Genomic DNA, 11,477 nt, shown 5'->3' with positions numbered 1-11,477 from the left:
CATCGCCGACCTATCCACCAAGCCCACTGAATATGAATAAAGCTTCCACAGAAGACGGTTTGAGCGCTAACGAGGGTTGTCACGTTGCTATTTCAGAACCTCAAAGTGGTGCTAAAGCTTCCCATGGAGTTATCGAAAAGCGCAGTTCTCTCATCCTATCTGGAGCTGTCAAACAGACCGCTGCATTCACCCCAGTCGTATGTGCTGTATCGGTTGTGCGGAATGTTCATGACGTTCCATTAAGCACAATGCGAACCTCGCCGGACAAAGCAGAGGCCATTAGAAAAATAGAGCTCATGTTCGAAAACATCACTGACACCTTGCTCTCTGACAAGGGTAAGGTCACGATCGCGTTGAGGTCGCGAGCAGTGCCGCCAGGATCAGGCTCTGACCACGGGCATGCTTTCACGACGAATGATTCCAAGGATCGAGCTCGTGAGATCTGTTTTCCGGGGAGCACGCCACAGGAGGCTTGGAGATTCAGTCAGACTCGAAGTCCTTACCGGCATGTTTGCCGCAGCGCTGCTAACATATCCGGCAGCTGTGCTTGTGCGCATCCTGGAACTTGTGCACGAAGCACTGTCGGCGGATGTCGTTATCACTAAGAGGTACATATATGGCATTGGCAAATCACCGTCTTTCATCACATTCTTCTCTTTTCCTGAGCCATTTCTTATCCTTTCTTATTCTTCTCTGCAGAGATATCTACTACAGACACCCGGCCTTATTCGCCAAGCAAGCAGTCGTCGACCGGTATGTCGATGACATCGCTTGCACTTTCGGCGTGTCGAGGCTAGCTCTTAATGTAGTGAGTCTCGAAAGTCAAAGCAAAATACATCGCGCCTATTGACAGTCGACCCACAAGGCTGCTGCAGCGAAGGGGCTCGTTGTCGGATGTTTCATCTGCCGTCGCGGGGATGGGACCGTTCTAGAGGGGCTATCTGATCGAGAGGTTCGTTCTGCAGTGCCGGAAAGCTCAAGCAGAGACTGAGTTTCTCAGGGTCTCCTCATTCCCAGCATCAACTCAACTGACAAGTTCCGGCTGAGCCATGTCTCGTGGATCCTTGTGGTTGAGAAAGAAGCAACTTTCCGATCACTCACTTCGTCCAACTTCCGGAAGACACTATGCTCCTCTGGCATCATGATTACTGCCAAGGGCTATCCGGACATCGCAACGCGGGCTTTCCTTCGCGCCATCAGCACGTCTTTGCCTCAGAATGGGTTTCGTTGCCCTCCGGTGTATGCGCTGATGGACTACGATCCAGACGGCATTGCCATCATGTCTACATATAAGCATGGTTCCGTCGCCCTTGCGCACGACAATGCCAAGCTCGTTGTGCCGCAGATACGATGGCTGGGCATACAAAGCTCTGCTCTTGCTACCTCCGCCGCAGGCCTTACCGAAAGCAGCGACCATGGCAACGAAGATGCAAATGGCGAAAGTAACGTGCATCAGGTGCAGGGTCTTCTGCGGCTGACAACGCGCGACCGGCGGAAAGCACTCAAGATGCTCGATTGGGATGTCTTTGATGAGAACGGATCAGAGCCTCAATGGAGAAGGGAAGTCCAGGTCATGTTGATGCTAAATGTCAAGGCGGAGATCCAGATCATGGAAGCTCAGATGGGCGGGCTGGCAGGATGGTTGCAGGCAGAACTGAAAGGCCTGTAGATGGATGTCAATCGACGCTAGGCGTCGTGTGATTGTTCAGCTGGCTCGCTAGTGTGGAGAAAAGACTGAATTAGGATCGGGTGCTACGTATTCGCTTCGCTAGCAGACTTAAGAGTCCCATACCAGTACATGCTCATCGCTTCCATACTTAAACTCTCAGTTCTCAATCTACCGGTGCACTCTAGACATTGAATGGATCACAAGACCATGCTCACGACTCATGCAGCGCTCTCGATAATTTACGACTTCAGCTGCAGGTACTAAAGCGATGTGACTTCCTAAGTTTAGATTGTATAGGCATGAGCCACCACCATCTGGGTAGGGCTGAGGCTGCGAGGTACCCAAGGCCGCAGTTTCCTGCCTTGATCCAAGCCACACGAGATCCGCGCCTCCGCAGCGTTCAGTTCGACTCGAAACTCCCGTATGTTCAGCTTTAGTAGAGACAATAATATGGCGCAGCACCGACTTCAGCTACTGAAAATACATGAGGCTAGTATGAGATATCCGATGGAGCGATCAGAGGAAAACATAAGGTTGAAGAAGTGCCTCAGTCATCTCCTACATCAACATCAGAACACTTTGCACTCGCTACAGCCAAGAGCAGTCACTCATTCCTAGCCCGCCATCATGGTATCCAAGATCTGGCTTCCCGTGCTTTCCTCCTTCCTTCCCCTCCTCGCATCAGCCCGAAACCTTACTGCAACCGCCTTCCCCCTCAACACAGTCGAGATCCCCGTGACAGCCGACCCAGTCCTCTACTTCACGATCCAAAACGACACAAACACGACCCAAGAGACCGCAACCAGGCGGGTCTCCTACTTCGTGTACGACGGCCAGGCCATCATCGACGGCGACGTCCGTTTCGGCACCGAGGAGGAGATCCTCCAAGCCGCTGTAGATCCACTGACCAAGCGGTCAGCCTCCACCAAGCACAGCAAACGTGCCCTCTCCCAGAGTACACCCAACCGCTGGCCCGGCGGCCGGATCGAGTACCGCTACGAGTCCGAACTCACGCGCGCGTCCCGCCACCTGAATTTCGAAGTCGCGATCAAGCGCTGGGAAGACACGCTGCCCTTCCTCCAATTCGTCGAAGTCTCGCCCCCAGCCGACGTGCCCTGGGCCCCCTCAGGCCCACGCACGATCCGCGCGATCGAGGGCACAGTCTCCTGGTCTGACATTGGCGGGGCTGGCGGCGAGATCCGGCTCGGCGACCACGGCCCCGACAGCATCGGCGTCTATACGCACGAGATCGGGCATACGCTTGGTTTGTACCATGAGCACAAGCGGCCGGATCGCGACGACTATGTCGAGGTTGTCTGCGAGAACATGTGGCAGCCCTCCGACTGTGCGACCGGGAGCGGCTGGGCGGCGCAGTTCTCGAAGGAGCAGCCTGAGTGGGTCAACTGGGCGGGCAAGTACGACGTCAACAGCGTCATGCACTACGATCCCTGGGCGTTCTCGAACGGACTCGGTCCGGTGCTCAAGTCCAAGACCGTGACGGAGCTGTGCTCGAGGTGCAGAGAGTCTCCCACCAAGACCGACGCGCAAAGGGTCTGTGAGATCTACTGGGAGGACTGCCACAGCGTCTGCGGCGACGGCATCCTGAGCTCGCAGTACGAGGAGTGCGACGACGGGAACAACCTCAACGGCGACAGCTGCTCGAGCGACTGCAAGAAAGGCCCAGGATCACTCTGCGGTAACGGCGTCGTCGACACCGGCGAGGAGTGCGACCATGGCCCGTCGGGCAGCTGGACATGCGATGTCACATGTAAGGAGATTGTGTATCCGTACTGCGGCGATGGGAAGGTGAACCAGATCTCCGAGGAATGTGATGACGGCCCCAGTGGCAGCGCGACATGCACGCCTCTTTGCAAGACGATCACGACGCCGCCGCCGACGAATGGCACTTGCTTCGACTTCTGCGATCCGCTGCCGCCCGTGCCGGACAGGAATATGTGCGATATTACTACCAGCTGCACGACTATCGACTGGCCGGGTGCTAGGAGCTACGGAGAGCACTATTGCGCCTGTCGCGCGGGTTACAGGGCCAATGGCGTCGATGTCGCTGATATGAAGCAGCAGTATCGCATGCCTTGGCCGGGCCAGGTGAGGGTGTTCGTAAAGCCGGGACTGGTCTGTGATACGCCTTGCACGGAGCACTGGTGCGCGGAGGTGTCGGAGAAGGCCGAGTGCTTCTAGAGTAGGACGTACTAGTTTGCTTTTGCTTTTGCTTCAAGCATAGCGCGCGGTGCTTCGGTGTAAAGGACGGCGCATGGTTCAGCGATTGTGTCTTCTGTTTTACGCTGGTAAATTTGGTTGCATAGATAAACATGTTAGATGATCATGAGTAGGAAGAAGAGATAGATGATGAGAATTGTAAATGGATTGTTACTTGTGATTCGCTCGATCGTACGAGGTTTGTCGTTGTGACAGGTCACTTGGCCCGTATTGCGGGTTGATAGTCAGTAAATGCAGGGGCAGTGTATCCTGGCTGTACTACAAGGATTTAATATGTCTCCATATCTGAGCTATGTCGCTCGAAGGCGGCTCTCAAAACACAGGCTCGGTTAGATTTAAGGCCATGACCGAGTACGTCTCGGGTCGACCGGCTGGCGGCTCCCGAGTACTGTTACAGTAGAAAATGAGTATGTGTTTGAAGAAATTACAGACATAGAACTCATGCCCGTAATCGATCCGAAACACATACAACACACAGGAAAATAGTGCGGGTGAAAGCCTGCGAGCCTCCGCTGAAAAGCAGTACTACAGAGAGCAAAGCCTGAGGCCGATTTGAGCTCATCCGCTAGAACATCTCTCATCTCGGCAGCTTTCATAATATACTTTGAGCATACATCATCCTGATGTTCTGGCAAGCTTTAAAGGCTTGCCCACTCCGCACGTTGGTGGCGTGTACCGGAGTTATACGGCCCGTGGCACGGAAACGTAGAGCTCCGTTCCGGACGACGTTCTACGAAGCTGCATGAATTTTCCAGATGGATCAACGAGATAATCCGGTGGAAAGTGATCGGAGCCTTGGTAGTTCCGGTTGTAGCTCCAGGCACACGGTCCGCAGATACTCGGGAGAAGGACACATGACGACTTGACTTGATCCCAATGGCACAACGAAGGCCACCTCAGTGCAGTGTCGGCCAGGGTGCTGTTTCGTGGAGCTTTATGTCTTTGATCCTGGCGCCCTGGCTTCTCATTGGCGGTTTGTTGGCAGGAGTGCAAAAGTGTGATATGAAACTCTGAGCAATGCCAATGACGTTTGCTCTCGCGTGAGGTGCAGGGTTATCCAGATCGCGTTGCTGCCGACAGGCTGACGGATTAGGTCTTCCAGCAGATCGTTGAGGTAGGAAGTTGGAACAAAAGAAGCAAGAAGCTTTCAGCCGGTGCCAGTGACAGCTTTGTTTCTCGCAAGTGAAGTTGGTTGTAGCAGGCCCTTCAGCTTCATTGCGGCATGCGAGTCTCCCAGTGCAGAAATCTGTGGGCTAGACTGGCGCTTTCCCCATGGCAACCAAGAGACGATTGGGCTAGACCGTGAACGTTGCACGATAAGACCATTGTCTTTACGGTTGGTAGTCGACGCAGCAGCATCGTTGGTGGGTGGCCCACGGATATTGGCGGTACTGTCCATCGAAACCAAGGGAGAGGCTGCTCCACCAGGTGCCAGCGCAATGGCAGGATGCTGCGCACTCAGGAAGGCCCAACTGGCAGCACGCTGATGGGCATGCGAGTGAGCCCTTGGCTCTGCTGCTGGAGCGCTCATCCCCTCGCCGCCGACGAGACCGAGCAGTGGCAGGCTCTTGAACCTCAGGTCTTTGGCCATGTTGGATCCCTCCGCAAGTTCGTCTTTGGCTGGCCCAGCTATGATGTTCTTTAGCGAGCCGTATGCGGTTCCCTTGCCCTTCCCAGACACGGTCGATGCTTTGGAACTACCAGCCAAGCGCTCGCTGCTCGACGATGCCTCGGGAAGCGCAGGAAGTGAATGATCAGCTGTTGCAGCTCTGTGGCCTCTTGCGGTGTGGTTTGCTCGTCCATCCGTGATTTCGCCCTGCGGAGGAAGATGGGCTCCGTATTCGTCCGCCAAACTCATCCTGCTCTTGGCGCATATCTCAGCGATAGCATCGATAGCAGTCCGTACATCTGCGTCGACGGCTCGGAGAATATTCTGAAACGCAAAGTCTTCGACCTTCGGTAAAGAAGGGTTCGCAGTCCTGCGATCTGCGGCCATGGCGGGCTGTGAGCGGACTTCTGAGGACTGACGGGACCGGCTGCCAGAGTAAGTGCGAACGATCACGGGCATTGAGGACAGCGACGTGCGAGTACCGGTCGATTTAGCGGATCGATGTCTCAGGCGTGACCTGAATGCGCCGGCGCCGTTCGGTACTTGGAGCGCTTGTGGGTTCTGTGTTGCGCCGCTATCGTCCCTCACGACAGCCCCGTCTGGTACCGGTGCTGTATCTTCGCTGCCCCGTGGACTCGACAGCAAGGTCGGGGAAGGCGCACGACCGTTACTGCGCGTGGCCGGTGTTGGGAGCGCTGTATGCGATGCGGAGCCACCATGCTCTGCGGGTACTTGCACCTCGCTCTTCGCGGCCGTCAGAGTCGCATGGGCAGATGCAGCCATGTCGCCGCCTTATGTAGTCGCTGTCATAGTCCAGCCACTTGCAGGGCTACGGTACTACTGCAGAGATGTGAGTGTGGTGGTGTGCTGGCGTGCTGGCGTGCAGTCTCGAGGTGCATGAAGGTTGCTTGCTCGCAACAGAGTGTTTCAGGCCCAACCCGCTTCCCCGGCGGGACGGCCCGAACATCCTCATGTTTACTGACTGAGATGTTCAAAGTTACGGATTTTGGTACCACAAAGGGATGCTTAGCAGACCGCACTGCAGAGGTTGTAGGTATCATTCTCATAATCATCATGTCGTTAAGTATGTACTCGTAGCCAGGCCGCAATGAGCCCCAAGCCGCCAATTCGGGTAACATTAAGGCAATCCCTAAACGCCCGAGATCTCATACTTGTAGTCGAAGTACACCAGGCCGTCCTTGCATTAAAGTCCTAAAGGAAAGGACCAAGGATGGCAGCATATGGTCAACAGTCTGGTAACCCATCAAGTCGCCTTCCAAGTTGGAGATGTTCGTAGCAGCTATGATCTTCAATCGGACCAGCTTTCTTAGTAGACGATACGCTCACCCTCGCCTACTTCGTCCTTCTCAGGACCAGCAGAGACCATGTGGTACTTGCCGCCCAGGAGCGCTTCATCTGCCCCACCAGAGTGAGGTGTTTTGTCTCCGGACGCGTCCGCCTCAGGCGCATCTGCCATGCTGGGTTTTCCGAGCCGAGCAATCGAGAACGACCCGAGAGGTCGTTTTGCAAAGAGATCTTCGTTGAATCCCTTGAATGACGTGTAGTCGATGTCCAGTTCCTCAATCGGCATCCTAACAGAGCCTTCTCGTCCATCAACCGTCTTCCAGGAAACACAGCTAAAGAGTTTACCCGACGATTCTGCCGGAACCGACATGTTGCACTGAGCTGACGCGGCTTTCTCTCGTGCAGACATTTCTTCTGCGAAAGCCTGGAGCTGAGCTCGAAATCGCACTGCAGATGGATCGTTGTCGTGGCCGTGGCATTCTATGGCCCCATCGAGTCTCTTCAGCAAACGCCAGTAGTCCCGGATCGTGTCGTCGTAGAAGCGTGCGCCTTCGGCCCGCATATATTCGATTTGCTCATCGGTTGTTTGAAAGGCGTGTGCCGAGCCCAGGTTTGAGGTGTCGGAATACAACCCTGGGGCAGAAGTCTCCAGTGGCAGGCGGGACCACGTGGCCACCCCCTTGCCTTCTTGGATCTGGCTTGAGACGCCCGTGTTGCGTAGAGTTCTGGCCGCCTGTAAGCACGCTGTCCGCACGACGCGAAGACTCAACAACACAGCTTCCTCGCTCAAGGGCGGATCTATCCAAGCGGTTTCCCTGCTGTTCAGCTGACGCATGCTGTACCTGCGGATCTCCTCCTGGAGTCGGAACAGCTCGTCCTTGCTCCACTGTTTGCAATCCATATCCGAATCCTGTAGTGGGTGGCATATCTGTAGGCGGTCATATGGGCTTGTATGTGCCCAGTTGCCCAGCGGCCGGTGGAAGGTGACAATGATCTTGCCGGAGCCCAAGATCCAGATGGTGTTGGCTTCCGCTGCATCTTCGGGGAACTGCGTGGCCTCGTTATGAAGACGTCGGTCGGGCCTTTGACGGAGTGTTCGCCAGCGACCGGATGGAATAGTGGGTTTCCAGAACGGGTAAAGTGGCTTCATTTGCTTCTGGTCGGTGTCTTGGTTGTCGTGGCCCATGCGTGCGGCCAGAAGACGACGGAGGACAGGAGCGAAGGCGCCATAGAGGCCGTACAAGAAGAAACCCGGTACACCGGCCTGAACGAAGTCGATGAAGTGGAGGATGAAGGGCTCATTGACGAGGTGGTAACGGTTGATGTACCACAGATAGAGGACGATGTTGAGAGCGAGCAGGGCGAGCAGGGGACGCTCCGGTTGTAGAACTAGAGTGTGATCCATCGTGGTCCTTCTGCAGCAGAGCAGTTAGTGTATTCCAGGAGGACAGTCCCGCTGTTGCTTACTGATAGAATTCTCTTAAAAGTCTGGTAGTCTGCTAGACCGTGTGAGGCTCACTATCCGAGGATGTCACTCTTCCAGGAACTTCAAGCTGACAAAGATCAGGATAGCCGGAGCAACCACCAAGAGGATGAAGAACAGAGATGACGAGACGTCGGTGAGGCAGTTCGGGTCGGCAGCGGATGTACACAGTGCCCAGTCAGCGGCGAGGAACAGGAGGTAGCTCAAGAACAGCGCGAGTGTCCAGAGACTGATGACGATTAGGCAGAACTGCTCAAGGCGAGGGTATGTTATAAAGACCACCGTGGTGGAGAGGAAGAAGAGCGAGGATAAATAGGCTGGCGGAAGGTAGCATTGCTCGAGTACCGCGTCATAGTTTGGAATTGCCTCAACGCCGTGAATCCGCTTCGGCGATAAGCTGCGTTTCAGTCACAAGCTGGTGGTCCGGCCGGAGACAGTGACTTCACGGGGTGGGTCGTCACAAGAAGCGCTACGTGGGACTCGCTGGCAGGCCGGAAGCCAGTTTTGAGGTGAGAATAGGCCTGATTCTGCTCTGGCGGGCGTGTTCTTTGGTGAAGGAGGACGACAAACAAGGGAGCATAGAGATCCCGAAGTGGGGCTGTTGGTTGGCGGCTCTTGGTGAAGTCGTAAGATACTGAAGGGTAAATGTGAAGAACTCGGAGCTAGTCCGCAGCTTGCCTAGAGCGTGAAGCATTTGCTAAAGAGGCATCGATAGCAAGCCATGCGGCGCACAACGTTTAGAACTATAGCAGACCAAGCACTCACTAAGTCTTCCGCCCAAATCGCCTCTCCACCGCCTCTACCTGGGCCTTGGTACCCGCGTCCTTCTCGCTCTCGATCCTCGCTCTGATATCCCTCACTAAAGCCTTCGCGTCCTCGACCTCGACACCGTCCTGACAGAGCTCATTCGCAAGCTCCATACTCCTCTGATAGCCACCGCGCATGAACTCCCACCTGGCAAGCCACATGCGTGCCTTACTCGTCGTTGGGGTGACACCAACGCCCATCTGCTCTCCCTGGCTCCCATCATATTCGTCCGGGTCTGGACCCTCTTCTTGTGCAATCGTCAACTCCATGTATGCGGCGCACTCTTCCCTGTCGTTGAGCCGCTCATAGAGCAACGCGATCTGATACAGCACCTCCGGATCCAGCACTCCACCGCCCAGCTGGCCTTCTCCGCCAAAGCTGCTTCCGCCGCCAGCATCGTAGTACGCGCCAGCCACGAGGGCACGTTTGTACGCTCTGATGCCGTTCTCGAGCTTGCCGATCTTGCCGAAGCAGCTAGCGACCGCCTGCCACATCTTCGGGTCGAACGGCCTGAGCATCGCGGCTCGCTGAAAGTAGAACAGGGCATATGAGTGCATCTCCAGCACCTCGTACGTTTGTCCGAGACCGTACCAAGCGCGGTAGTCTTTCCTGTTGACATCGACTGCCCGTCGATATGACTCGATGGCAGCGTGGGTGTTCTTCATCTCCACATACTCGTGGCCCATCAATGTCCAGGCTGACAGGGAATTGCGATCCAGAGTCAATGCGCGACGGAAGTAGATGACCGCTTTCTCGTGTTCCGACTTTAGTGAATAGTAATTCCCGACAACGCAGCACGTCTCAGGACGGAACTTGTCCGTCTGTGTGGCCACTTGTGCTAGGAACGCGAGTTTCGGCCGCGCGGACATAACGTACAGAATGTTGCTGTAATGGTCAAGACTGTCAATGCGATGAGGGTCGGAGACTAGAAGGTCGGAAAAGATGCGCTCGGCTTCTTCGAAATCTTTCGTGTGGTAGAAGAGGAGAGCACGTTGAGTTTTGAGAAAGGAGCTGGTAGGAAAGAGAGACTGGACCTGAGTGAGAGTGTTGTGGACCTTCTCGGTGGACTGATAGAGCTCTTGAGATGTGTAAATGTAGAAGATTAGGGACATGATGTTCTGTGGGAGGCGTTGCTGTTCGGCGAGCATTTCTACCTGCTCACGCAATCAGCAAGCTGGTTGTATTGTCCTCTCTTAAGAAGAGGTACCTCATCATAGGTTCCGAGAAGCATGGATAGCTCTTGCCATGCGCCCCAGTTGTACGGGTAGAGATTCACGCTTTTGATCAGCCACTCTTTGGCTAACGTCTCATTCTTCCCTTTGGCGAGAACGATGCCGTAGAGGTACTCGAGCCAGCCCTGACCTTGAATACCTTTCGAATCTCGCTCGGCGAGATACTCTTCGAGCATTCTTGAGATACCGCTGAGTTCTTTATTGACCGTCATGCCTCCATCTTGCGGACCCAGGATCATCTCGCTATCTTCATCTCTCCGCTTCTCACCCGCCATATACTTGGCATACAGGCTTAGAAACAGTGCTTTCTGGCTGAGATGTGATACCGACTGACTGGCCACAGCAGGAGTCGTAGGGGTCGACAACCTTGCCTTGCCCTTCGCGGCTGTTGCTCCCCTGGCCGACTCCGGTGAGGCGGGATCGAGAGGTCCTTTGGGAAGCAACTGAGGCAGGAACACAGTTGCGCAACGGTCAAACTCTCTGCAATCGAAGTAGGTCTTGGCGAGCAGGTATTTGTGCAATTCCCGTGCTTCTAAAGCAGCTTCGGCTGCGTCCTGAGTAGGAGGCTTCCTGGGCGCAGCTTTGGGAGGGGTATCGGACATAGGTGAGTCGACATCGGTGTCTGAGCCATGTGTTAGGTCGGATGTTGGCAAGGCATTGAGGAGCTCAGCGGCCCTGAAGCATAGCGCGTCAGGCACAGTCCGCTTGAGGCGAAGAAAACGTGCTCACCACTTGGCCGATTGATACAGGCAACGCTCGGTACAGGAAGTTACAGCATGCTGCAAGTGGCCCTGCAATTCTAGCAATTGATCATCCGAGAGGGCAGCCATAGCTCCGGCGGTCCTGGCGAACGCTCCCAGGTCAATCAGATGGTCCGCATGTGTGGATCCGAGTTTGCGTTATGCCGACTTTTGGTTGATTTGAGCCGTTAGCTGGCTCTCAGCACACCGTTGCCAATAGCACTCTTGGAAGTGTAGACTGTGGTCTTGTGGGTGTAGCAAGAGGATGGAGGTCACGATGGTGATGGTAATGGTGGTGGTGGTGGTGCGGCGCGTCAACATGAGTGCCGCGTCTGATCGCGCAAGGGCAGAACGTCCCGCCGGGTCCCTGCATGAGGCTCTCCCGCAAACTTCT

At 55.2% G+C, this 11,477-nt stretch overlaps 5 protein-coding genes across 5 annotated transcripts; 2 read left to right on the top strand and 3 right to left on the bottom strand.

The window, feature by feature from the left end:
* Nucleotides 1-248: 248 nt before the first annotated feature.
* On the top strand, nucleotides 249-1,669 carry W97_08620 (uncharacterized protein; the record flags this gene model as incomplete). Its single annotated transcript, XM_007786487.1, has 5 exons — nucleotides 249-483; nucleotides 542-608; nucleotides 700-808; nucleotides 866-925; nucleotides 1,001-1,669. The coding sequence occupies 5 exons, from the start codon at nucleotides 249-251 to the stop codon at nucleotides 1,667-1,669; spliced, it is 1,140 nt and encodes a 379-aa protein (XP_007784677.1).
* Nucleotides 1,670-2,296: 627 nt separating this feature from the next.
* On the top strand, nucleotides 2,297-3,868 carry W97_08619 (uncharacterized protein; the record flags this gene model as incomplete). Its single annotated transcript, XM_007786486.1, has 1 exon — nucleotides 2,297-3,868. The coding sequence occupies one exon, from the start codon at nucleotides 2,297-2,299 to the stop codon at nucleotides 3,866-3,868; it is 1,572 nt and encodes a 523-aa protein (XP_007784676.1).
* Nucleotides 3,869-5,054: 1,186 nt separating this feature from the next.
* Nucleotides 5,055-5,903, bottom strand: W97_08618 (uncharacterized protein; the record flags this gene model as incomplete). The annotated part of the gene is made up of 1 exon (XM_007786485.1): nucleotides 5,055-5,903. One exon carries the CDS (start codon nucleotides 5,901-5,903, stop codon nucleotides 5,055-5,057), a length of 849 nt encoding a protein of 282 aa, XP_007784675.1.
* Nucleotides 5,904-6,843: 940 nt separating this feature from the next.
* Nucleotides 6,844-8,226, bottom strand: W97_08617 (uncharacterized protein; the record flags this gene model as incomplete). Its single annotated transcript, XM_007786484.1, has 1 exon — nucleotides 6,844-8,226. One exon carries the CDS (start codon nucleotides 8,224-8,226, stop codon nucleotides 6,844-6,846), a length of 1,383 nt encoding a protein of 460 aa, XP_007784674.1.
* Nucleotides 8,227-8,352: 126 nt separating this feature from the next.
* Nucleotides 8,353-11,173, bottom strand: W97_08616 (uncharacterized protein; the record flags this gene model as incomplete). The annotated part of the gene is made up of 4 exons (XM_007786483.1): nucleotides 8,353-8,701; nucleotides 9,070-10,265; nucleotides 10,319-11,018; nucleotides 11,073-11,173. The coding sequence occupies 4 exons, from the start codon at nucleotides 11,171-11,173 to the stop codon at nucleotides 8,353-8,355; spliced, it is 2,346 nt and encodes a 781-aa protein (XP_007784673.1).
* Nucleotides 11,174-11,477: the final 304 nt, after the last annotated feature.

The sequence above is a fragment of the Coniosporium apollinis genome (genome assembly GCF_000281105.1).
Source record: "Coniosporium apollinis CBS 100218 chromosome Unknown supercont1.59, whole genome shotgun sequence".
Lineage (NCBI taxonomy): Eukaryota > Fungi > Ascomycota > Dothideomycetes > Coniosporium > Coniosporium apollinis.
This window is presented reverse-complemented; position numbering and strand designations above follow the sequence as displayed.